The sequence below is a fragment of the Pseudoliparis swirei genome, chromosome 3 (assembly GCF_029220125.1).
Source record: "Pseudoliparis swirei isolate HS2019 ecotype Mariana Trench chromosome 3, NWPU_hadal_v1, whole genome shotgun sequence".
NCBI lineage: Eukaryota > Metazoa > Chordata > Actinopteri > Perciformes > Liparidae > Pseudoliparis > Pseudoliparis swirei.
This window is the reverse complement of record NC_079390.1, coordinates 10,703,232-10,730,888: the sequence shown is the minus strand read 5'-3', so window position 1 is coordinate 10,730,888 and position 27,657 is coordinate 10,703,232. Positions and strand designations below refer to the sequence as shown.

The following is a 27,657-nucleotide window of genomic DNA, read 5'->3' as shown; positions in this document are numbered from 1 at the left end:
CAAAGTCAACGGCCACAAAACATCTCTGGCTCTTTCTCTTTGGCACAAGATTTCACCGTCACCTCAAACTAAGTACTCTCAGAGCGAGAAAGAAACTAAAAGGAAGTACAACATCTCCCTCCTGGAAGACAGTGAACCACAACCAATTATTCTATCACCTCGAGGCCTCGATAAAAGGTTGACGGATTGTATAAGACAGGTGATTAGTTTGGAGTGTCAGATGATTGGGTTGTGAACTCTGCACTTAACTATTACAAGGACTAATGGAAGTGAAGCTAATGTGCCTCCGAAAAACTCCCTAACAAGCTTCCTTACTTTTTTGGTTAAACCTGATTAAACCACCTCAAATGTTGAAATAGCTCTCTTTGTCAAATACCTAGCAAGCCTTTCACCTTACAGTCGATGCGCCAGGCACGATGAGCAGTGAAGGAGGGAGAACCATAGTAATTATTTTACTATAGTAAATAAGATTGACATTAAAACTAGCATTTGAAGTTACAGAAGATTACCCTGATGCTATGAATTCCTAAAGATTCAGGTAATCAGACTTAATATTTAACTACAAATCACGGCCTGTAAATTATAATAAGCCAAGACTATCTTCCAACAACAGGCTGTAAAGACCTCAGGCATTCCACACATTGTTCTTGTTTAACATTTAATTTGCTCTTATGACGAGATGCGTCATGCCATTTCACTTGTTGGTAAATCTGGAATCTTAATGAATGAACACGTTGATACTGTGACCTATTTATGTCGTTGTTATTTTTTTCTCTCATTCTCTTATCCCCATTTTTGTTGTTGTAAAAAAGCAATCATGCTTTCTTTAGCATCATTTATGGATAATATTTGTTGTATTTATCTTATTGTTTCATCTTTATTGGCGTCTTGTGTTCTTTTTTTTCTACATCTCTTTTAGTTCAGGACAAACATGCATATTTCATGGCCCCCGTCTGCCGCCGTTTGCATTGAGTTTCCGAGGAGCCTATTCTAGACCTTTTTGTGGTTCTTTACAGCAGCTTGTATTACTGGGAGCATAACGGGCCAAACACACAGCTCTTCCAATCCATCCTCCAATCATTTAGGTTTGCTTTCCGTTCCAATCTCCACCTGGTTTGAACTAGGTAACATCAGTCTCAAAAATGTTTTTTCCCTGTAATCGTACTTGACAAACAGCCAGCTGGCCCGAGTGACTGTTTAGTCTCTCTACAGATTGCTGCTGCTCCTCACGGTGCGGTGCCACCGTCGTCGTTTGAGAGGCACAAGGTGCCGGCTTGCACCCATTCCCACGCAGGTGCCACAGTGTGTAAATGTAATGATGCATTTCAAACGTGTGGACGGCTGAAGGGGAATGCCGGTGGTTATACAAACTGTCCCATAACCACAGGATCCAAACTTCTCTCCCTGCAGCTTTTCAATGGGCAAGATGCTATTTGCTCTCTCATCGCTCACATAAACTATGCCCCTCTGGCAGCACCCGCAGCTAAAAAAAGACCTGTAATAAAAAGATGAAGAGAATAGGTACTTGGGTGTGCAGTGTGTGCTCTTGCGTGCCCGTCGTCTCCAGAATAGTCCAGTTGTATGAGGCATATGATTGATATGCGCATTCATGTTTTTGGACATGTATTCACATTTAAGTCCAAATTCATGTCTCAATGAAACACCGTGTATTTTATAACATCGTATGCTTGTTTGTAATTGATTTCACTGGGGTTCTAGCGGTACATCTAAAATTCAAGTGGGCACTTGAGAGAGAAAAGGAAAATCCCATCATGACCTCCGCCTTCATGGGTTATTGCAGAGAGAAGTAGATATTGTAAATGCCCAGCTTAATGGGAATGAGCATTAGAGAAGGGAGAAACTGCTAATATATTTAGACATCTGAAGACATCTATGTATATGCTGAATGCATCTTAGACGAATGCAAACTGTGTTAATTCCATTTGGACCTGTACCGGTGGCTTATTAGATTAGTGCTTGAATGTCATGTTTGTCAGGTTTAGAGATGTAAATGGAAAGTATTAAACATATCTTTTAAGGCTACAAAGGGGTACCAAAAAAGCTCTCACGAATTTGAGGCCGATATTATCTAATAGGGATCGCTATTGGTTCGCATGGCATTGAGTGTGCGGGTGGTTTACATTCAAATGAATATGTGGTTCCACAGTCAGCCTAGAGAGTATTTGGATAACGAAATACTGTTTGATATTGCGGCTCCATTGTCTCTCTACTTCATGTGTTCAACGAAATAATGCTAATGAGGTTAGTTGGTTTTAATTTTTAGAGTGTCTTCAGATTCATATTCATATTCAATGAAGCGCTTGGTCTTTTCTTTTTTTGTTCTTTTTTTATTCCACTGTTAAGAGTCATTATGTGCATGCGCGGTCGTCTGGAGATACAAGTGGCTCTCAGTGAACAAGGGGCTTGTTGTGAACAGAGGCCAGCAGTGCTCACCTGCTCTGCTCCGGCCTGCCAAGCTACACCACAACCAGCTGGTGGCAATCTTCAATTACAACACCTGTGCCGCATTAACTCGTCAGCCTCGACTCTGAGAGCCAGCAGGTGCGAGAGGGAGAGGTACAGAGGGCTCGCTGGTACCTGCGGACATGCCTTGGCTCATGTCAAAGGAAATACAAGATGTTTTATTAATTTGCTGCAGTGTCGATGTCTCTTCCCTTTATGTGGCGATTGCACATTTCTGGTGAATAATGGAGCTACTGGTACCTGTAGTGTAGTATAGGTGCCTTTAATGTAGTGGTTAGCATCGGAGTGTCAAAAATAGAATACAAGATTATATTTGTGTTGAGCCCTCTTTTGAAACTGTTCCCATCTAACCCTTCATTTCACGTTTCACGAATTTGACGTTTATGCTATACTGATAATTTGTACATGTTGTTGCAGAAATGTAATACAATACAATACTTATAAGTATGATACTTAGAATTGTTGTGTTTTCATGACCTTAGAATAAGCCGTGTGTATCTATACACTTCACAAAGGGCTGCCCTGTTTCTACAGTAGCCCAGAACGGACAAACTAAACACGAGGGCCGTTCGCGAGAAGATGGAGCAAAGATTGTGTGTGTGTGTGTTTGTGTGTGTGTAAAAAAATCTTCCAAATGAGCAGCCATGTATCACGTACCACCTTCTAGTAACCAAAAGCCAAAGATTAATTCCCATAAGAATTATTTGAAAAGCAACACGCTTGGGGTTCCACAGCTGAGTAATTGCACAAGAAGATTTCTGACTTGTTATCTGACTAATTACTTTTGACATAATTAAATGTAGCCAGCCACTGTGTACTGCAGACATGTTTTCTTTTTTTAAATATATTATCCTTGATTAAAGTAGACCTTCTGTCCTCTCATCTCAAAGTCTTATGTCTTTTACTTGTAAAACAAATCATGACAACAAACCAAAATTCAATCTCACTCAGTGCCATCGCATCATAACAAGCCCTCGATCTCGGCGGCAGTGCGCCTCATTGTGTGAATTAATTCTGAAACACTCTCCGCCACTGGCTCTATTGAGACAACGATTTACTCAGGTGAAGATATTAGCACTGAAACGTATTTGTTGATATTTTTCGAGAGTAGCAGAGTGAAAGCTAAATCTGAGTATTGAGTGGAACTGTTAACTCTTTTTTCGCCTGTGCGGCAGATTTGGCTGGAGTTAAATCTGAATTCTGGTTACGACAAATAAATGTAGTCACTCGATAGCGACAGTTGGTCAACCTCTTCAACTGATAGGCGGAGTTAATTATCTCTAAGATTGATCTTATGATACTGTTATACAATAAACTCCTTCATTAAACTGTTCTGAAATCAGCAATCATGCTTGACCCGACTCCGTTGGAGGGCTAGTCCCTCGAGGACAAGCGGTCTGTCAATGCAGAAGAATAGCTTGTAGGTAATTCAGTAATGACAGAGCGTGTGCTCAGGTGGTAGGTCATGGAATGTTGAATGAGTAGTGCACAGCATGCTTTCAATGCAGGTTGATGCACATACAGTATGTTCCTTGCAACTCTTTTGTATGTGTGAAAGCGACCGACGGGCAATATTAAATTAATGATGATGTTGCATACGAAACATACCAAGTGCACTCCTCAAGTACTTATTCACTTAGAGCAAATGTCCTGTAATGATGATTCACTTACATTTACTTCATCAATTTTAATGCCGTAATAACATCGTCAGTTAATCAAAGTAAAAATGTCGGGCAGTAATATAAATTGCTGAGTGTGATCAGACTTAAAGACTTGTAGCCGCCATTCCTTCCACTCATATTTCTGATATTAATCATTTATATAGAAATGGCCTTGAACGGATGAGCAAAAGAAGAAAAAAAAAACGCTCAGATTTTCCTTTTAAATTGCAGTGCACAGACAAGGATGCAGATTTGGATTGATCACTGAGGCATTTTTCTCCACCTTTGGAAATAACCGTGACAATGTCTGGAACATTGTTTTGCTGTTTCGAGCGCAGAGCGAGCTTGAAAAAGCATCGGTGTAACAAGGCATTGTCTGATCCGCGTTGCATGTGTATTCACGTAACTAAAAGACATGAATGTTAAAGTCGTTCATCGGTATTTGAAACTATAGTGCAGGCTTTTGGAAGCATAGCTCCAAGGTGCATGTTGGATTATATAGAGAGCAGATGCAGTTTGAAAAAACACTGCGGTTTGAAAGTGTGTAATTGCAGACTGCATTTCCAGACAGCCTTCCCTGCCGCTGGTTTTATTCTAATTGCCAGCAGCAACGCACTTAATGAAGCGAGTGGTGAAGAGTGTGGGGTAAAAGAGTGAGAGTGACCAGGTTTCCACGGCAACAGCAGCAGTAGCCGAGTAGTGTTTTCATCTTAAGGAAAAGGCTACAGGAGAGCAGTATTTCCCTGCAGTGGTTTCTGGAGCTCTAATATGAGCTGTAGCGTCAGCGTGACTCATCGGACGAAGACTCGGAGGACAAAGACATAGGAGTCTTGCGTTGGAGTCTTCGTGGGTGGCTGAGTATTTCACCATTTGTGAATATGTGTGTATTTTCCATACCTGTGCATATCTCTACTCGTAGTTACTATAGGACTCGTTCATTCATGGACCGGAACCCCTCCTCTGTTATCCTTCCTACCCGTTCTACTCACACCCAGCACCTTGTCACAGGAGGCCTCTGGAACTGTCAGTCAGCCAACCGCAAGGCCGGTTTCATCTCTGGCTTTGCTATGGAGCAGTCGCTTGACTTCCTGGCTCTCACTGAGACCTGGATCACAGCAGACAACACGTCTACCCCGGCTGCTCTCTCCTCGGCCTTCTCCTTTAGCCACACACCCAGACCCTCTGGTCGGGGTGGAGGTGCAGGTTTACTCATCTCACCCACATGGTGTTTCTGTCCCTACCCGCTTCCACTCTTTATCCCACTGACTTTTGAGTTTCATGCTGTGACGGTTACTCATCCGGTTCAACGACACATTGTTGTTCTCTACCGTCCCCCTGGTTCTTTGGGAGATTTCTTGGAAGAGCTTGACGTCCTCCTATCGAACTTCTCGGAACACGGTCCCCCGCTCCTCCTCCTGGGTGACTTCAACATCCAGACAGAGAAGTCATGTGATCTTTTACTCTTACTGTCTTCCTTTAACCTCTCCCTCAGTCCGTCCCCTCCCACTCACAAAGCCGGCAACCACCTTGACTATATTTTCACTAGAACCTGCTCTACCTCTAACCTCACTGTAACTCCTCTCCATGTCTCTGATCACTTCTTCATCTCTTACTCTCTCTCACTCTCTGGTACTGATGACCCACACATATCTACAGATTCTGCACCTGTACGCCGCAACATTCGCACACTCTGTCCCTCCTCCCTGGCCTCCTCTGTCCTATCTGCTCTCCCCTCGACTGACTGCTTCTCACTCATGCAGCCTAACTCTGCCACAGACACTCTCCTCTCTTCCCTGTCTTCATCTCTTGATTCTCTTTGTCCTTTTAAGACACGACCGGTTCGGAAATCCTCTCCGGCTCCGTGGTTGTCGGACTCGGTGCGCGCCGAGAGAGCCACCCTGCGAGCGACGGAAAGGAAATGGCGCAAATCGAATCAAGCGGAAGACCTGCTCTTCTATCAATCTCTCCTCTCCTCATTCTCTACCTATATCTCTGCAGCCAAAAGCTCGTTCTACCTGACCAAAATTCAGTCTTCCTTCTCTAACCCCAAAAAACTCTTCTCGATCTTTTCCAACCTCCTTGATCCCCCCTGTCCCCCTCCTCCTTCCACCCTTTTGCCGAGCCACTTTGTCGACTACTTTACAAACAAGATAGACGACATACGCTCCTCCTTTACTAATCCATCTACTATCACCTCACCAACACGAACTTCTTCATCCCCCTCTCTTTCCTCTTTCACCCCCCTGTCTCCAAATCAAGTTCTTAGCTTGGTGACCTCCGCTCGACCGACCACCTGCGCCCTTGACCCCGTCCCGTCTCCCATTCTCCAGGCTATTGCTCCTGACCTTCTGACCTTTCTCACCCATCTTATTAACAGCTCCCTCTCAACTGGCTGTTTCCCCAACTCTCTGAAGGAGGCGAGAGTCAACCCTCTTCTGAAGAAACCCACGCTCGACCCGTCTGAAGTCAGCAACTACAGACCGGTCTCTCTTCTTCCTTTTCTCTCCAAAACTCTGGAGCGAGCTATCTTTAACCAAGTGTCCTCCTATCTCCACAGTAACAACCTTCTTGACCCTCACCAGTCTGGATTCAAGGCCGGCCACTCAACAGAGACTGCCCTCCTTGCTGTCTCTGAGCAGCTTCACACTGCTAGAGCAGCCTCTCTCTCCTCTGTCCTTATCCTTCTAGACCTTTCTGCAGCATTTGACACCGTGAACTAGGGCTGCAACTAACGATTATTTTGATAATCGATTAATCGGTTGATTATTCTATCGATTAATCGATTAACCCTCCTGTTGCCTTAGGGGCATTTTGACCCGATTAAATATGTAACCCTCCTACTGCCTTAGGGTCATTTTGACCCGATTCAATGTTTCACCCTCCTGTTACCTTTATATTTACTAACATATTTTACCCTTTGGGTTAAATTTGACGCCAGCAATTAAAACCTCCAGAAAATTATTAGAATTAATATTGTTTTCCAAGTTTAAGTGTGAGGCACTTTATGTTTGTTTGTTGACTACCAAAAGAACACTGACATTAAACATTGAATTAACCCTAAGGCGGCAGGAGGGTGTAATATTTATTCGGGTCAAATTGACCCTAAGGCAACACAAGGGTTAATCGGATAAAAAAACAAAACAACTTTAATTTTCAACCCTTTATTCAAAACAGGGTCCGTAAGGTCATGGAAAACCTGGAAAAGTCATGGAATTTTTAAATGGCTATTAGCAGGCCTAGAAAAGTAATTGAAAAAAATAAAATCCCAAAATATTTGGAAAAGTAATGCAAATTTGTTTTATTCCAATTTTAATTTACACGGTATATATACGGTATGCTTCGGAATTCTCATTGTTAGTTTAAATACTACATCTTCTTTTACTTGTCGAGACAGAGTTTTCACAAATGTTTATTCATTATAATATGGCGGGCTGTGCATAGACGCCCGAGGAAGCTCCGATGGAGATTGATTATTTTTTTTTTTTTTTTTTTTTTTTTTTTTTTTTTTTTTGCACAACTCACACAGCATACTTAAGCACTAGCACACACACACTTTTGACATAAAACTTTGCAAAAAAAGGGTTTTTGTTTTTTTCCATCGATCCAGCGCGTGTCGGTAGAGATCACGACGAGCGAACCACAACAACAACAGTGGAGCCGCTACTACGGAGAGTTTTCACAAAACATCGAGGGAAACGGAGCTGGAATTCGGAACAGACTGAGAGTTCAAGCCCACCGTCCACCTCTGCCCAGCATCCTTCTTGCTAACGTCCAGTCTCTGGAAAATAAGATGGATGATGTTTAGCAAGGATCAGATTCCAACGGGACATGAGGGACTGTAACATCTTTTGTCTGACGGAAACATGGCTGACCCGCTGGTGCCGGATCGAGTCATATGCCCAACCGAGTCCTTCTCTGTTTTCCGTGCAGACAGAACGGAAGAGTCTGGTAAATCTAAGGGTGGAGGGGTTTGCTTCATGACTAACAACAAGTGGTGCGACCCCAAGGACATTAAGACTCTTTCTCGGTCCTGCTCGAACCTGGAACATCTGACGATCTCATGCCGTCCATTCTACCTTCCCCGGGAGTTCAGCTCGGTCATCACCACAGCCGTCTACATACCACCACAAGCGGACACCGACGTAGCACTATCGGACCTACATGATGTGTTATGTCGGCATCAGAACAAGTATCCCGACGCGGCTGTGGTGGTGGCTGGGCGGCTGTGGTGGTGGCTGGGCAAACCTAAAAAAAGTCATGCCGAACTTTCACCAGCACATTACGTGTGCTACCAGAGGGGAAAGAACGTTGGACCACTGCTATACGCCATTCAAGAGAGGCTACAAGGCTGTCTCTCTCCCTCCGTTAGGGAAATCGGACCATGCCGCCATTTTCTTGCTTCCGGAGTACCGGCAAAAGATCGCGCGGGAAGCGGTAGTGACGAGGAACGTAAAGCGGTGGTCTGACCAATCAGAAGCTAAACTAAAGGACGCTCTGCGTGTCGTCGACAGGGACATGATCCAATCCAGTTCCAGTGACGTCAGCGAGTTTTGGAAGTAGCAATGAGCCTCATAGCAACGCTAGCGGACACCATCGTCCCCACGGTAAAAGTTAGGGTCTTTCCTAACCAAAAGCCGTGGGTTGATAGATCCATCCGTGAAGCTGTGAACGCCCGCATTGCTGCCTATAACTCCGGTCTTGTATCCGCAACATGGACGAGTACAAGGCAGCGGTCTATGGACTGAGGAGGGCGTGAAGGAAGCCAAGAGGAGGTACCGAGACAGAGTGGAATCACAGATGGAGCAGCGCGACACCAGGCGCCTATGGCAGGGGCTACGGACTATCACAGACTACCAGAGCAGACCCCGCAATGGTGAGTGCCGACGCATCCCTAGCGGATGACCTGAACTCATTTTATGCACGGTTTGAGGCTAGCAACAACAGCGCTAGCTCGCCGCTAACAACAACACCGTTAGCGTAGCCGAGGTGAGTTCTACCGCTGGGATGAACACACACTCTCTGTGACCGAGCACAGTGTGAGGAGGGCTCTGTTGAGGGTGAACACCAGGAAAGCTGCAGGTCCAGATGGCATATCTGGGCGAGTACTGAAGACCTGTGCTAACCAGCTAGCTCCAGTGTTCACCACAATATTCAACCTCTCCTGGCTGAGTCCGTGGTCCCCGCCTGCTTCAAGAGATCCACTATTGTCCCTGTGCCCAAGAATGCTTCTCCAGCATGTATGAATGACTACCGACCGTGGCCCTCACCTCGGTGGTCATGAAATGCTGAGAGGCTGATAAAGGACTACATCTGCGCCTTCCTCCTTCCTCCATGGACCCGCTGCAGTTTGCTTATCGCCCAAACAGATCCACGGATGATGCTGTCTCCCAGGTACTGCACACCACACTCTCTCATCTGGACAGCCAGAGGGGGCTATGTGAGACTGCTGTTCATTGATTATAGTTCAGCTTTCAACACCATAGTCCCTCCAGACTGGCCGGCAAGCTGATTGAGCTGGGACTGAACACCCCTGTGTGCTTGGATCCTGGACTTCCTGACCGCCAGGCCACAGGTGGTCAGGGTGGGCAGACACACCTCCAAACCCCTCACCCTGAACACAGGATCCCCCCAGGGTTGCGTCCTCAGCCCCCTACTGTACTCCCTGTACACACATGACTGTGTGGCCAGGTTCAGCTCCAACACCATCATCAAGTTTGTGGATGACACAGTGGTGGTGGGCCTGATCTCCGACAACGACGAGAAGGCCTACCTGGAGGAAGTTGCTGATCTGTCACTCTGGTGCCGGGCAACAGCCTCATCATGAATGTCACCAAAACTAAGGAGCTGATTGTGGACTTTAGGAGGGTACAACAACAGAGGACGACTCACCACTGGGGATTAACGGGACTACTGTGGAGAGGGTGAGCGGGTATAAATACCTGGGAGTCCACATCACCGAGGATCTGACATGGTCAACGAACACAGACACTCTGGTGAGAAAGGCAAGGCAGCGCCTCTACCACCTCAGGCAGCTGAGGAAATTTAAAGTTTCCCAGAGGATCCTTCAGTCCTTCTACTCTGGAGCTGTAGAGAGCGTCCTGACAGGAAGCATCACAGCCTGGTTTGGCAACTGCTCCGCTCAGGACAGGAAGGCTCTGCAGAGAGTAGTGCGTCGGCTGAACGCACTATTGAACTACACTCCCCACCCTGCAGGACTTGTACACCAGGAGGTGCAGAACCAGAGCCGGCAGGATCATGAAGGATCCTCACCACCCCAACAACAGACTGTTTCAGCTGCTGCGGTCAGGCAGGCGCCTCCGTAGTCACGCTGCAAGAACAGAGAGACTGAGACGGAGTTTCTTTCCTCAGGCCATCAGGACTGTGAACTCCGACCTCACCAGGACCCCCACATAGACCCACACAACTGCCCCTCTTAGGCACACACACACACACACACACACACACACACACACACACACACACACACACACTTACTGTAAATATTGTGTTGTTTTTTATTGTAAATAGTGTGTACTTGTTGCCCTTGCACATTCCTGCTGAGCATTGCCACTTTCATTTCACTGCACACCCTGTGTGTGTATGTGACAAATAAAACATCTTGAATCTTGAATCTTGAATCTTGAATTTGGTTCAAAGTCATGGAAAGGTCCTGGAGATCCACTGGTCAGCATGTGGATGAACCCGTCACAAACAGACTGACAGCTTTCCTCTCCTGAGCAGTGGTCCCCATGTGGACCGGCACCCTGAACAATATCAGAGACGCGTTCCGATTTATTATTTTTTTCACCTGGCCCGCTGCCGTTGAGATTGCAGTGAGACGCGGAAAAAATGTGAAGTGGTGCTCTTCGCAATAAAACATCTTTGATGGGACGTGTCGCGTCTCGGCCAATCAGCGTTCAGATGTCGACAGCGTTTGGGAAGTTAGGTTAGTTTGAATGTTAGTCCGCTACATCTGCTGCTGTCTGCATGGTGTAGCGATACTAACAAAGTACCCGTACGTTAAAAACGATGTGATTTAGCAGATTTTTAGTATCGATACTTCATTAAAAGAGCGATCAGAGCTCACGCGCTGCTCCGCTCCGTTAAATGTTGTCTGCACGCGCAGTGCAGCGCTCACAGCGAGTCGTGGCTAATCTCCGTTGCCTTTCTCCATGGAAAAATATGTTCCGCTATTCACCACGGAATAAATAACCACGTTTTCTACGTTATACTCTTGTGGAAATGCCACACACGTCGTGACATGTAGCGCCCTGGTGTCTGGGGTCATAACGTCACCCGGAGGCGCACTTCGCTCCGTGAATGTCTCCGACGACGTGAAGGACTTCCGCATCCAGCGCCAGGTGAGCAGCAGCAGCCAATTAGATTCATCAACAGAGGAGCAGCTCAGCGCTGATTGGCTCTCACAACGCAGCGTTCAGTCTCTCCTCTCCCTCTCGCTCCGCTCTTGTTTCTCCTGCGCCGCTCTGCGCTCAACTCAACTTTGTTTATACTCCGTGACTTATTGAGCGCCGTAATAATCGCGCGACACAACGAATCGATAATGAAATTCGTTGCCAACTATTTTAATAATCGATTTTTATCGATTTTATCGATTCGTTGTTGCAGCCCTACCGTGAACCACCAGATCCTTATCTCTTCTCTTCAGGACCTGGGGATCTCAGGCACTGCACTCGCTCTTTTCTCTTCCTACCTTAACGATCGCACTTACCGGGTAATTTGGAGAGGATCTGTGTCTGATCCTTGTCCTCTCACTACTGGGGTTCCTCAAGGCTCTGTCCTGGGTCCCCTCCTCTTCTCTCTGTACACAAATTCTCTCGGCTCTGTCATTCGTTCGCATGGCTTCTCCTACCATAGCTATGCTGATGACACCCAACTGATCTTCTCGTTTCCACCGTCCGAAACACAGGTGGCGGCGCGAATCTCTGCCTGTCTGACCGACATCTCTCAGTGGATGTCTGCTCACCACCTGAAAATCAACCCTGACAAGACCGAACTACTATTCCTTCCAGGGAAAGGCTCCCCCACCCATGACCTGACTACCACCTTCAACAGCTCAGTGTTGGCCCCTACCCTGACTGTCAGGAACCTCGGGGTGACACTAGACAGTCAACTCTCCCTGACGGCCAACATCACTGCGACGACGTGTTCCTGTAGGTACATGCTGCACAACATCAGGAGAATACGGCCTCTTCTTACTCAGAAGGCGGCACAGGTTCTGGTCCAGGCTCTGGTCATTTCACGCCTTGACTACTGCAACTCCCTCCTGGCTGGTCTACCCGCTAAGGCCATCCGACCTCTGCAGCTCATCCAGAATGCAGCCGCTCGACTGGTCTTCAGTCTCCCAAAATTCACCCACACCACTCCGCTCCTCCGCTCTCTTCACTGGTTACCGGTGGCTGCTCGCATCCGCTTCAAAACACTGGTTCTGGCGTACCGTGCTCTGAACGGATCGGGCCCCGTCTACATCCGGGATATGGTCACACCGTACACCCCGGCACGTTCGCTCCGCTCGGCAAAAGCCAATCGACTTGTGACTCCTCCACCTCGAGCTAACCACTCGAAATCCAGACTGTTTGCTCTCCTGGCTCCTCAGTGGTGGAATGAGCTCTCCACTGACATCAGGACAGCAGAAAGTCTCTACATCTTCCGCCGGAGACTGAAAACACACCTTTTCCGACTATATCTGGATTAAAACACAGATTTGCACTTCAGTGGCACTTAAATAGCACTTACTTATGGTACTTTTGTAGTTTGACTATGCTGAGGAAATGTTACTTCCTGTATTCTTGTTGTTCTTAGTTTGTACTCTAGGTTGAAATGCACTTATTGTAAGTCGCTTTGGATAAAAGCGTCTGCTAAATGACATGTAATGTAATGTAATGTAATATGAACTATACGGTAAAAGATATATTGGTGGTAATGCTGCAAAATGGAGCTGAGCAATGTACGCGAACCTGTAGAGCAGGGCCTCTGTTTCCCCACCAAACCTTAGGGTCAGACTTGTTTAGGCACAGTGCACCACCTTTTAAAATAACTCTGCAGGGGGACAGCTTTGCAAAGTTTTCTGTCTTAAGATCCGAACGAAGAAACCGGTTAATAATTATTTTCCCTCCTTTTCTTTCAGGTATATTATCAATGAAAGTTTTTAGAAATCCAGAGTGTGTCTATTTGCACTACTTTAACCACAGGTGCCCACGATGGATCATCATTATTAGCAATTCATTATGTGCAGACTCGATTGCTCCAACAAAATATCATGTTTGGGGTTTCATCGGCGCTCTCCAGCCTCGGGTCGAGTTCAGGTTTGGTTATTTTCACATTTTTCAGGGAATCGCTCTCTCTTTCATTTTGCCAATGGTCTGCATCTATGTGTGTCATGTGTTCCAAGTAGGACACACTATGCCCAGCAGGAAAAGAGAGAGAAAGGGGCAGAGCGTAGCCGATGTGTTGCATTAGCCTAACGGTCAGTAATGGATGAAATAAAGCAAAAGCGTAGCTAAAGGGAGTGTTTCAAAGTCCCCAATGATTCAGGGAAGGCTTCTTTACTGTTGGAACATCATGACCCGGCATGATCCACGATGTATGACGATGCCCAGAACTATCAGGTCCAGCTGGAGAAGAGGAAACAAGTTTGGATTGGGAAAAGGCAATATGGAGCTTGTTCTCAAACTTGCCTTATAATTGTCATTCAGTCTGTTTTTTTTGCCACTTCCTTCCTAATACTCAGTGGATTGTATGAATTTAGTCAATAAATCATTTGTCACAACATTATTGAGTTCAAGATGCTTCTCATTACTGGTAGTGTCAACCTCTGAAGGGATTCCACAGATGCATCCAGCTCGTTGAGTAAGTCGTAGCATTTAAACAGTCAATCATTTAACAATTCGTCCATCTTTCACCATATTATCTCATTTTTAGCTGTGATGAAAAAACACATTTCTTCATCGTTTTTGTGTTCAATGCTTATTTTTTATTGTAGTTTTCATGTCACGGTTTTGGCCGTAATAAAGGTCTTCAATACGTATTATTCCTTGTAGTTTCTATTGAAATTAACATCCTGAAGAATCCTTGAAAAGCCTGAGTATAATATTCACATTTTGAAAACTTTAAAACAAGCTCAAATGTAACCACAGTTGATGCCAACCTACTGTACGGCACTCTAAAACATATATGATCCGTAAAACTGAATTATAAGTCAGGCTGCTCATGAGATATTTACGGAGTGATTGATTCAATTTAACATCTTAAATTCATCATCTTCCCGGCCCATCTTTATTGCATTGTCAATTACCACATTGTCTCTCTTGCCCAATTCTAGATGACTCCCCTGAATAGCAAAACACTTCCATGAGTCAAAAAGCAGATAATAACCATAATACTGAGACAGCATATCCCTCAAGTAAGAGGGTCTCCAGCAGAACATCGAGACATTAATAATTGATAGACAGAAAGCCAGGCCGACACGGCAATTCTGTGAAGCCCAGTGCCTGCCACAGGAGAAATTTCCAGCAGCAAATAGGTCTTGAAGGTGCCAGTTATGTCATCTTTCACTACAACAGTAAAGTGCAATGCCGAGCAGGTCTAATAGAGTAATAAATTAGAAAATGTATCCCCATACCCTTAGTTAAAATTCACTGGAGAGCAGGAATGCGGAAATACCTCAGTACCAATCTAACCAGTGTTACAGAGTAACAAGATAACTGTCAATTCTAATAATAAAAAAAATAATAAAAAGTTCTGACAAAAGCTTTTAAAACTTGGGTACTTTAACAGTTAAGCCTTTCAGAAGGTGTCCAGGTTATGTCTCGGGTTACATGCGATTGATAATATCGGCTTCCTCTCGCTGCCTGTGAGGCAGGGGAGGCTCAAACTAGCAGCACATTAAGCATCGGAGCTGATAAAGTAAAGTTACTCATGCAGGTTCCCTTTGCAAGACGGGATTTGGAAGAAAGCCTTGGAGCGGACACTGATTTGGGATGACGTGTCTCTTCAAGCTCTTGAAATTCTTGAACCTCCGCTCTGCTTTTTGGATTGAGAGCGAAATACACTAATTATGTGAGCTGAGCTTTCTTGAAGTGATTATTATTAGTGAGTAATCGGCAGAAAGGAACAGTGATGATGGATAGAGTTGTCCTGGCAGCACATACAAACAACTTTAGAACCAAAGTATGTGGTGTATTTTGAAAACAACCTAGAATACTGTACTCAAGTATAATATAGATAAGAATATCTTGAGGTTACAAATAGATTGCCTTAGGTATCAACATATACACAAGTGGATTTATCTATATAGATAGATGGGTGTCATCCTTTATTTGGTTGAGCTCGAAGTGGCCCCGGCTCGTAAAGTCGCCGGCCCCTGAACGCAAACCGTACTAACGTTTCCTTTCCGGAGTGACACCCCTTCGCCTACGATCTACGGCATCACCTGGCCGGACGTGGATGCATCCTTTCTCCTGTCTCATTCTAACAGCGAGGGGAGTGGTTGGCAGAACAACACATACACAGAAATAAGAAAAATAATGTGTCCACATATACACACATACATAAAGCAACTGTAAATTGAGAACATTCATTGCTGGCCTATGCTGTATTTCAAAGTTGATAATGTGTTCATGGTTTTTTTTCTTGGTTGAACAGTTCTGTGATAGTGTTTATGAATCATTGTTGACATTTTATGGAGGTCCTGATGAATGTCAACTGTATGATATCTAGTTCTCTGCATTGTTGTCATATTTAACAACAATCTATTCAAAGGGATTGTGTCGTAGCTGCTGAAGTAAAAATCAATTGCAGTCTATTCTAATTAATATCTCCTCAGTTTGTTTCTGATTTTCTTCTGTAGCATAAGTATTTTCTCACCGTTTGATTTCCAGTTCCAAGTTTCAATATATTGAATTCTTCAAATTCTTTTTTTCTTCTTTTGAAATGTGACGTTATTTTCTCCCTGCAATCCTGTTGTTGCAGTTCCTCCAAGTACTGTTGGAGAGCTGTTCAAGACAGAATGCCCACTTACCTGAAGGACCTGTCAAAGTGTGGATCTCTGAGGAGGGAAACATTGCAGCGCCATCTGGAAGTCTGCACTGTGGAGAACTGAGGGGATGGCCACTATTACAATTGAAGGGATCGGTGTACCAGTGATGTCCTGTAAAACTCACTTGCTAGTGAGGGGAAAGTCAATGCTGGAGAATAAATGAAGTGGCAGTGAAAATTATAATATTCATCTCCTGTTGGATTATTTAAATGCCAACTGTCTGTCGCCATGTCCTAACTCCTCCCTGTACTGGTTTATTGTCTTGGTAGATTGCAATTTCCTGCTAGTAGCTGTTTATCTGTCCATTGTTTGGTTAAGAAATGTGTCCAAATCTCCTCCAGTGATCATTTTAAACTCTGTGAAAAGGATGTGAATAAAATCTGCTCATGTTAGGTCGAAGAAATATTTGCAGTGGTGTTGTTAAAGACAATGAATATGCCCTCTGGGTCCGCAGCGGGTGTAATCCCAGTGACTTATCTCTAGTTGTTGGGGCTTGTAGTGTGAGTTCCTTGAAGTAGGGATCTATCAGGGTTACATTTCTTTTACTGGATAAATATTATATATATTTTAGTATGGGAGCCAATCCCATGCATGATACATTTTAGGAATGTAAGTGGGGCAATGATTGCGGGTGTTTGGGATGACGTGTCCTGGTGAGTATTTGCCATGAGTAATATGTGTCTGTGTCTGATTATGCATGCTTACTATGTTGTAAGTCTGTGTGTGAGTGTGTGTGTTTGTTTGTTTGAGGTTTAACATTTCTTACTTTAACAAGCTGTCACCAATTATCATAATGACAGCTGAAAGCAACAGACAGAATACCAGCGACTAAAACCAATCAAACATGGACAGCAAACAGTGCATGAACGCAGATACGAATTTGAAGGGTTGCCGTACACATGGAAGGCTGCCTTGTCAGTCACTGATGGGTAGGCGTAACACGTAAGAGAAGCCAGACTTTGGTACACATGCTGTCACAGGAAAGCGTTCCTTCAATATATCATTTGTGCACAATTACATTTGAGTGTTGGTTGATTATAAGCTGCTTTTTCTTGAGGGAGTGCAGAACGTTGTATTGATTGCTTGTTTCAAATGGGAATTAGTCAGTGAGTCCATATTTACTGTAGTACCTTCCTGTTGTTTTGTTGAGTTTGGCATATTGTGACAAGCCGATCCAGTCTGTTGCTGGCAGATTTAAGGACACTGACGGGTTGTCAGCAGATCGCTTGTGTCTGTGGATGACATCGTCTTCTGTTTGTTTGGGATGAATGAAGTTTTGCGGTGTGTGTGTGTGACACACCCTATTATGTGTACTATTTCCTCCGAAATGCGTTAAAAGTGTTCGTAGTATATCGAAACAGTGAAATGCCCTAATTGTTCTCAAAAGTTGATCAATTAGGAATTGTTCGAAAAATGGTAAATCTCAATGCTCAACTAGTTTGAATTTGAATTGAATTGTGTCATGGTTACATATGTGTGAGTACCGCAACAGATCTGCTGGTATGAGGCAGACTTTTTAAGTGTGTGTGTTTGTGTGTGTGTGTGCGTATAATTCTTTCAAATATACTTCCGATACACTTTTTTTCAAAGGTCTTGCTTAAACAATTTGTTCAGCTTTAATCAGTGCACCCTAGTGACTAAGTGGCAGCATTGGAAAATCCAGTCCATCCACATATTTAAATATAACGTATATTTCTGCTTACATTGACACATGTGTTGGTGTTTAGAGATGAATTCCTGTTGCAGTGGTGATTGCTCGTCTCGACATCATGTAGGAGGGCGAGCGACCGTTGCTCTCTTGGTCCGCCCAGGTCACAAACTCATCAGACTGGATGGAGTTGTGACAAGCTCAGGCAGAACAATAAAAGCAAAGGGGGCTGGGGGGTCTCTCTTAGCTCCAGGGTGGTCCACTCAGATGCTTTTCACCCCAGAAAAACATACATCATAATTATGCCCCACGCTCGCCAAGCATGTTATGTGAACCGACCAGGTGCGCGGCCGGGCGATGGCCTTTCCCGGACTTGTGTGGAGGAGATCGAGGTCGGCATCCTCCAAAGTCTCTTTTTAAAGTCGGTTTTGAACTCTGGTTCGAGTGACCTATAGGCCTTTTCTTCCTGCTGGCCTATCCTCACGTGACTGGATCTGATGTTGAGCTGAATGTGAGATTGCATTTGGCATGTATTCCCTTCGTATTGAAAATCTTAACAAGATCCAATTAACGGTGTTAAGCCAATTCTTGTGAAACCCTTTTATACCCAATGCCACTTTATGCCACTGTTCACTGAGTTAATTCAAAACAAGTATTGACCTCACAGGCATCTTTATGTAACAAAGACATACATTGACTGGAGTCTCATCCGTAATGCTCACTGGCAGCCATGGCTGAGGACAATGTGCCTAATGAGTGCAGATTAACAGGGAGATTGTTACCTTTATCCATGTCCAGAAGAATAAATAGCGTTTACTCTGTATACCACAGCACTGTTGGCCAGTCCCGTTGCTTCAGGGTGCCGATAGCATATAATAATAATAATAATAATAATATTAACAATAATAATAATAAAATATAAATAATAATTAATAAATAATTAATAATGCATTTAATTTATAGAAAACTTTTCAAGGACAGACAATTTACATAACATTTTTAAAACATCCTAAAAGCTATACAGTGAAAATAACTACAATTACAATAAAAACAATATAATAAATGAAAACAATAACAACATAGAGCAGACAATCACACATTAAAAGCACAGAACAGGTGGGTTTTGATTTGTGATTTGAATATTGAAAGGTCAGTGCATATGTTTGATCTTTGAACTACATAGGATGTAGTTACAGAAGGCTGGTCCAATGTTTACAGGGCAGTGAAAGGCAATGTCAGTGTCCTCCGTGCTGCATATCCAACAATTTTAAAATATCTCTCCCTCCATAGCTGCAGGAATGGCAGTTTGTGTCAGTTGGTGGATCCGCCACTCCTCCAGATAGAAAAACAGCCATCAGGTGGATTGCCCTGTAATTTTGTACGTTGATTCATGGTGTCCAGAAGATGGATCCTGGTGACATTGACTATCGCCTGACAATTTCTCTCTGGCATCACCATTGTATCAGAGTGACATTTTTACTTGACTATTGGTCAAGATATTAACCGTTGTTGTGAACCCTGCTGATCCTCTGACTTTTGATCTATAGCACTATTATGGCTTCAAAATGTACTTTTGTACATACAGTGGGTACGTAAAGTATTCAGACCCCTTTACATTTTTCACTCTTTGTTTCATTGCAGCCATAGCTAAAATCAAAAAAGTTCTTTTTTTTCCTCAATTAATGTACACTCAGTACTCCATCTTGACAGAAAAATACAGAAATATAGACATTTTTGCACATTTATTAAAAAATAAAAACTGAAATATCACATGGTCTTTTGACTTTTGGGATTTTAACAAATGGCTGCAATGAAACAAAGAGTGAACATTTTGAAGGGGTCTGAATACTTTCTGTACCCACTGTGTGTATATACAGGACTGTCTCAGAAAATTAGAATATTGTGATAAAGTTCTTTATTTTCTGTAATGCAATTAAAAAAACAAAAATGTCATGCATTCTGGATTCATTACAAATCAACTGAAATATTGCAAGCCTTTTATTCTTTTAATATTGCTGATTATGGCTTACAGCTTAAGAAAACTCTAAAATCCTATCTCATAAAATTTTAATATTTCCTCAGACCAAGTAAAAAAAAAGATTTATAACAGCTGAGTGTTTGTCAAGGCTCAGGAAACCCTTGCAGGTGTTTCGAGTTAATTAGACAATTCAAGTGATTTGTTTAATACCCTACTAGTATACTTTTTCATGATATTCTAATATTTAGAGATAGGATATTTGAGTTTTCTTAAGCTGTAAGCCATAATCAGCAATATTAAAAGAATAAAAGGCTTGCAATATTTCAGTTGATTTGTAATGAATCCAGAATGCATGACATTTTTGTTTTTTTAATTGCATTACAGAAAATAAAGAACTTCATCACAATATTCTAATTTTCTGAGACAGTCCTGTATATATACAAAAAACAAAAGGTAAAAACTCTATTTTTTTCATCTTTCTGATTCATTCTACACACCTTTGCTCACCTAACACTAGATATGATATCTGAAAATCTCACAAGTGACTCGACATGATGACCTTTCTTCTTGCATTTCCTCTTGTCATCTTCACACCGGATTTTGGAAGTGACCATATACTCGGAGTTCTGTCCACCTTAGTGACTTTAACCTTGACTGATATATCTTTTAGGGTTTAAGAAATGCCATTTTGATAATCCTAGAGGACAAGGTATTTCATGCCAGTTGTATACCCCAAGTGTGTATAAACCGAGTGGCGGCTTAAAATCCCAACTCCTGCAGAAACTGCAAGCAGCCAGGAGTAAAAGACATCGTAGCAGATCGCACTGTATTGTCTCTGGTCATAGAAAAGAGAATATATTGTAGGACATAATTACCAAAGAGTGACTCAAGACCCGGTCTTGGATAGTGTTTGTGAAAGAGGACTGGAAATGCGTAATCACTCATGTTACATGAAGGTAGTTCACACATTATTAAATAATATACCATCAGTGCAACAATGATTACGTCAATTAAGTTCACAGCTTATGCGCTAATGATCAAACACATAAGAGACGCATAGAGTGTGAACATCAGACATAGAAAGAGTTTCGCTTTCACCGAACGCCTCCGACCGTGGATCATCGTCCAATAAATATATTCTATTCTCCCTTTAAGAAAAGGCTCACAGGCACATCAAAATTAACATCACAAGACAGCAGTCTTGTAAGCCGGGCTGTAAATGTGTAGCAATGGGCAGCTCATCAATGCTTTAAAGAACGGTTCTGTATTAAGCTAAGTACACGATGGGGATGTGTACTTTTCTGGTTGAAGGAGTGAACACAGGTCTCGCGACTCTCCTACTTGGAGCCGTGGGATGCTTTCCTCTCAACATTCTGGGGCTTCCCGGCTGAGAAATGAGGCGCCCGTCTCCACATGACAAGAATACTAGTTCTACATAATGAGCTTCGGTCCTAGAGTGAAACGCATTATACACAATGTAGCTCCAAGGCAGCAAAACCTCTTATAAAAATGTAACAGCCAAATCCTTGTTTAACACTTTAAAAGCGAGAAATAATAATAGAAGGCAAAGAAAACACTGACAGCATTCACTTTTTCCCTGAAGTGATTTTATTACAAAGTTCATGAGGACTTACAGTATTACAAGAGAATTTGTCAACATGCGAAAACAGAACGAAGCAGAACACAGGAGTTTAACAAACTGGTAAGATAAGACGATCCACTGTTCACGATAAACATAAAAACTGATTAAGTCCTCAGGAGGTGGGAGCCGGTGAATGACTACAGTGTAGGCATAGAACAGCCACATCCACACTGACTCAGCAAAGGTCAATCCATCCAAGGCAAGATGTGCACATCTCAAGAAAACATGGTACAATTTTTATATGCCATCGGCTTTTCTCAGAACTTTTAGAAAGCTTCACTTGTATGTACATAAAACTGTACAAAAACATGGCATCACAAGCATTTTTATCCTATATAAATATACCAACAATTAGGATAACAACTAGATTCTCTCTCTTGTAAAGACGTATTTTCAAGGCAATTGTCTTTGTTCTAGATGAACGGTGAGAAAACGTGAAATGTTCAGTTAATTTTGGTTCCTGTTGGGAGAGGGCCTTTTTGAATATGAACCAGCACTGATATTTCAGAAAGTAAAAGAGTAAACAGTGTCCACCAATTATCTTTGGAATTCATGCTAAAATCACCGCCTGCTTGACAGCAGACCCAGGGTTGTGGAGATCTATGTACACTACACCACCAAAAGGATTTTTTGTGTCTTTTTTTTCTTCCGCACAACCAGTCAAGAGTCTTTGATTAGTAAGAAAAGAAATCCCTTGCCTTTTTCAGTACAGTAATTTGTACATCTGTCCACAGAATTGATCACCATACAATACACACTACAGAGAGGCAAAAGATACTTAAGTGAATTCAACATTAAATCAATGTTAAGTACAAATCAAACATTATTCCACATACTTTTAAGTGTATCTAGGTGCTTCATGATGTCCTCGCATTATAATCAAGGAGAATCATTCTGTGTTTGAGAGAGAAGTAAACACAGTTCATTCAGCATGAGTTCAAAAGAAAGATCAAACCTGGTGATAAATTGTTCCAGGGGTGAGTAGCAGGAGGTCATTTTTGGCTGGAGTGAAAAAGTCCAACTCATTAAAAAAAGGGCGTGGGGGGGGGGGGAGGAGAATAGGAGCAGGCTTGTTCTCATTATTTTGCAGGGGACTTAAATCAAACTCCTGTCATTCCGCTCGGAGCAACAACAGATGATCACGACTTATCTGCTGAGAGTTACCCAATTTATTTCACGTATTGGTGATCAAAGAGACAAATCCAAAGACAGCAGATTCACTAAAGCGATAAGTGTACTTAGGCTGCAATCTGGCTAGATTTAACCCGAGAGATAAATCTGGATGCAAAGCAGTTGTGAATCTGAAGCGAGTCAAAGCGTTTCGATAGATAAAGTTGTGATTGAGGAGATGTGACACTGGTTCCGTCACTCATTGCTTCCTCACTTGTCATTAATTCCAGGTCAGTGATCTTACCCACTGCTTTGAGTTTGTGAGGCTAGCAGCAGCTCTGAGAGGGGTGTGTGGGGGTTTAATCACAGTGTGTCATGGCTGTTGTTTGAAATTTTATTTCAGTCGCTAAATGGCTTTGAAAACGGCATAATGTGCTTTCTCCCCCTCAAGGCAGGATAATCGCGAACCCTATTTAATCATGGCCATGTCCAGTAATTTCCATATGTTTTCAGTTTAATTATTTTAAACGCAGTTTCCAATGGCAGCACGATGAGGTAAGTGCTGATAAAAATACCCCTTTTAACTGATTGTAGCTCTGCGGGTGGATTTGCATTATCTAGTGGATGCCTTGTCCTGGGGGGGTGCTCATACATGCCCTCGCTCAAGACTCATTGCTCACCCTAATTAGGAAATGTCCATTCAAGGCTCTTCCACTCTTACTCAGACACACAATCTCACTATGGAAATACTCTGCAGGGGTGAAAGGTATCTTCAAATCAATGTTAAAATCAAAGACACCAGCCAGCTCTGCAATGTTGTAAGGCAGGCTAGTGTTGTCATCATTAACACCCAATTACTGACTAAAACACAGTGTCCTTCAGACGTATCCTTCAAATTCACTTGGAAATTCTTTGTAAAGATAAATGAAGCCCACGGGCATGCCCTAATTTTTGATTCTCTGTTCAGTAGCCAGAAGAGGAAAATGCTTAATAATTTATTAAGCATGTTGTCCTCAATATAGGGGAAACTATAATTAGCAGGAGTTGCAGTCCTACTATCTGAACCTATGTTTAAACTCAACAATAATCTGCATCTGCAGATATTGATCAATGACATGACATTAAATATTCCTTTTAAATTCCTCATGCTATTGACAATAATGCTTAAACTGCATCTCTTCGATAGAACTTTAAGGTCCACACTGTGCATTGAATTCCCCTCTGAAGAAGTTTATATCTAGTGAGAACTGCGACATAAACAAAAAAGAAAGAAAGTACATCGAGCACTCGTGTAGAACACGAATGCGATATTAACTTCCACGCCCGTGTGCTCAATAGCTCCCGCGGTTCTCCTCGCTCAAGTGCCCTTTAATATAAATACCTCTTTATGCATCCATTAGATCTACAGATCTTCTTATAGATCATGAGGGGAGAGGACTATGAGCTTCAGGGGAAAAGATTGTGAGAGCTTGTCTGATTGTCACGACAGAGAGGAGCTTTTTAAACTGGTCCGCTGGTGTTATTTCATCAACAGAGGGTCTCACAAGGCTTGATATGAGAAAGCCAATCAGACTGTGCCGAGCGATTGCTCTGCATTCGGTCATTGTTACTCCGGGGTACTGCGGCCAAGTCAACCGTTTTCATGATGAACCATAGGTCAGTGTTGAAACTCAGTGGAGCATGATGTCAGTTTAAATGTTGGCACACGGCTTTCTCCACCAGTGGCAGAGGTCTACAGGGAGCGGAGGTAAAGGCCATTCTCCTATGATTATGGGTCGAAGGGGTGTGTGTGTGTGTGTGTGTGTGAGATTGTGAAGAGCAGATAAATGCCTTCCACAAAATCTATAGCTCAACTTCTGGAGATGGAGATGGTTTCGATCAAGTATAAACAGCAGCAGCAACAAAGAAAAGCTCAAATATGTAAAAATTCAGAGGCCTTTTTTTTCTTTTCATCTTATGCCAGACAAAAATATATGTAGAACACACCATTGAAATGTATTTACAGCACTGTACATTAAGATAGACCGTTTCATTTGATTGTTAGTCAAAAGTGTTATGCCTTCTGATAGGGCCTGACTAGCTGTCTATTAAATGATATCTAATAATGGCACAAGAGCACTGACATCACAACTTTCAAATTCAAGAGATCACTTCACAGAATGGGACTTGGCTAACTACAACAATAATTAGTCACTACTAAAGTAGCAATTACCATCTGCATTTCCTTTTGATCTGTTAGAATCCTATCCTTCAGGATTTTGTATAAATAAATGAGTGAGTGCATCAATTAACTTTGTGGAATTCTCAATAAATATGCTAATAAATTAATAATTTAAGAAGGAAATGACATAAAGCAAGTGTTCATGCCAGTGGTTGAATGAGTCACAGCCTATTGTTACCTACAAAACGGGCATTGGCTTGAGCATGTGGACAGCCTGTTCCTCCTCCTGAAGTGGGTGTAACTTTCCTTCCTTCAGATGACGATATTCCTCACAGGTAGATTTCTCTTTTTGGAGTGTGGGCTGAAGGGGAGGTGGGCGGGAACTCCGAGGCTACGCTCAGGGGCATCTCCTCTAGGGGGCAGTCCTGACTGGCGTCATGACCGCTGTTGGAATAGGCACTGCGGGAGGGCGGAAGGCGCGACCGGTGCTCCTCGCCACCCGGCCTGGCGCTCCCGTTAGCCAGGCGACCCAGGCTCCCTCTCTCCTGGTAAGGCACGAAGGTGGAGAGTTGCGGGGGGTTCCTGGTCTTGCGTATGGGGGAGGGGTGCCCGGGCATCCAGCAGGCGTCCGAGTGGCCCAATTCGCAGCACTCGGTTGTACAGTTTCCGGTCATTGCCACATCAGGGAGGGAGCGGATATCTGTGGGCAGGAGAGAGCAAACGGCATCATCAGAGAGGGCTTCAGTCATAAACATCAACATTCATCCAAACAAATCAAAAATAAGTTTTAAAAAGGCATTTTTTAACACAAATTGTGTCATCCGAAACACGCCATGAGAGCCCCCCTCCTCCTCCTTGATGTCTTTGCAGCTGTTGCTAAGCAGTCAGCAGCAGTTGCTATGTAGCTGTTGCTATGCACTGTGTAATGAGCACTACTGTGTGTGTAGTCCACTCGCTGATGTGATGCATTCGGGAGATGGCGTCCTGTGTCTATGTCGTTTACTGCAGTGTGTCATAAATCCCTCTATTGTTAACACGTTCAATCCAGTAATTGTATTTACCTCCTATAACGTGCAATTTGTACGCCGTAAATGATGCTTCTGGTATGTGTCGACATTAAAAAAAGACGGTGAGAATGAAGAGATCCGACAGACACACATGCTCTAGACAAACAGTGTTTGGTTAAAAGGGTGATGGCTAAACTCTGAACTGAAGTCATTGATTGACAGCGCTGAAATGAGTTATATGCCCTTGATTATCATCCATTTTTTATTCAACTGTCCCTAATTAAATTAATGGGTCCACGACCCAGTGACCTCATTTAAATGTACACGCTGTGAAAGCTCTGAAATGAGTTTGCTTCAATGATCAGTCAAGAGTAGGACACGCTCTCTGAGAGCAAAGCGGCGCTGAAGAACCCATGCATTTGTTTACCAGAAATGTGCAGCTGGCAGCTAATGGACTTGTTAAGCAGCCCACCTGTTGACAAGCTAAACACACATCCCGGATTTAATGGAAATACCACTCAATTCATCTTAGTTATCCCTTCAGACTCAGACGAGGACAGACGAATCAATGTCCGTGAGGAGGACAGCAGACAGCGGAGATCTGTGAGTCTGAGACGTCAACCCTCGTGTAAACCTTTGATTGCCGTGATGACTGCATTACTGTAAAGCCCCGAAGAGCACGTCCATCACGGACGTCTAGTGTTCCCGTTGCTACGGGACGACGTGCCCGAAGACAGTGAATGTATTGGTGGTGAAATCGAAGGGCCCGGTGCTGCACACGCAGCCAGCAGGGAGGACGTGGCTGCATGCGAATGATGCGATGACTTATCGGAGGCTGTAGTGAGGGTTCACAACGAGTGGAGCGACTGCCACCTTGACGGTAAGCTGATGAGACACAGCGTCGTCTGTATTGTCCTCGTGACCAGTGGCTATAGATAATTATGCCACAAAATGTCAGACCTCTGATGCCTGGAAAAATAATTGTGCGATGGCGAGCTATGATTTAACGTTTTTAAAACACGATAATAAGAAACAGTGCAAGGTATTTGCTCTCATTTCATTTTCCTTATTTATGTCTAGAATGTTCATTTCTCGTGGGTAATCCACACACAATTTCCGCATTGTTTCTCAAACAACTCATAGCTCAATCTATTGTTGCCGTTAATCTCATTGTTCCAATAATCTGAAATTGCGAGATGTTTAGGGTTAATGTGTTTAATTTACAGTTGAGGAACACTCTGCCTTTATCTTGCAAAATTATATGATTATGCTTAAGTGGCAAATGTCTCTCTCTATTTACAATACCAACGTCAATGATTCTTTTCAAATGAATGAACAACACTTTTATGCCTGAAACCGAACGAAACCGAATTTGCAAATCAAAGAAAAAGCCCAGGCAAGAGTGTGCCTGTGTGCGCTACCTCATGCATGATGATTGGAGTTTCATTTCCTTCGCTCCGCTAAGAGCGCTGTCTGTATGCATCGCTGCAGCGAAGTGGACTCTTGATACAAAAGATGTTCATGGGAAGAGAGTTGGGGGAGAGCGTTGAGGAGTACACTTCTGAGCACAAGCACAGCCGTGCAGGCATCTACTCCAAAAGGATTTCACACTTGATTAAAACCTCTCCACAGCTTCCAGGAGGTTTATGCCACACCAAGCGCCCCAGTGGAAGAGTCTGCGTAGCTCCACGACTAACTGTGTGCGGGGGAGGGAGGAAAAGTAAAGGGTACATTTACACATGTTTTCTAAGAGACTTGTCGTCCCACAGCTGGGCATTTTTATAAATAAGACATTGCGAGTACGTGTGCAAACGAAAGGGCTTTTGCACAGAGTACATACAAGAGTTAGACAGCATTGTCCCACGCTTTGCCCATTTAATGTGTCATCTCTCTTTTAACTCAATAAAAACA

At 43.4% G+C, this 27,657-nt stretch overlaps 1 protein-coding gene across 1 annotated transcript in view; it reads right to left on the bottom strand.

Annotated features, from left to right (window-relative positions):
• Positions 1 to 21,411: 21,411 nt before the first annotated feature.
• The window catches only part of pcdh1a (protocadherin 1a), a 76,355-nt gene continuing 70,109 nt past the window's right edge, over positions 21,412 to 27,657 (bottom strand). The window contains exon 4 of the mRNA XM_056411817.1: positions 21,412 to 25,439. Within this exon, the coding sequence (XP_056267792.1) occupies positions 25,069 to 25,439 (371 nt within the window). The 3' untranslated portion in view covers positions 21,412 to 25,068. The remainder of the gene's footprint in view (positions 25,440 to 27,657) is intronic.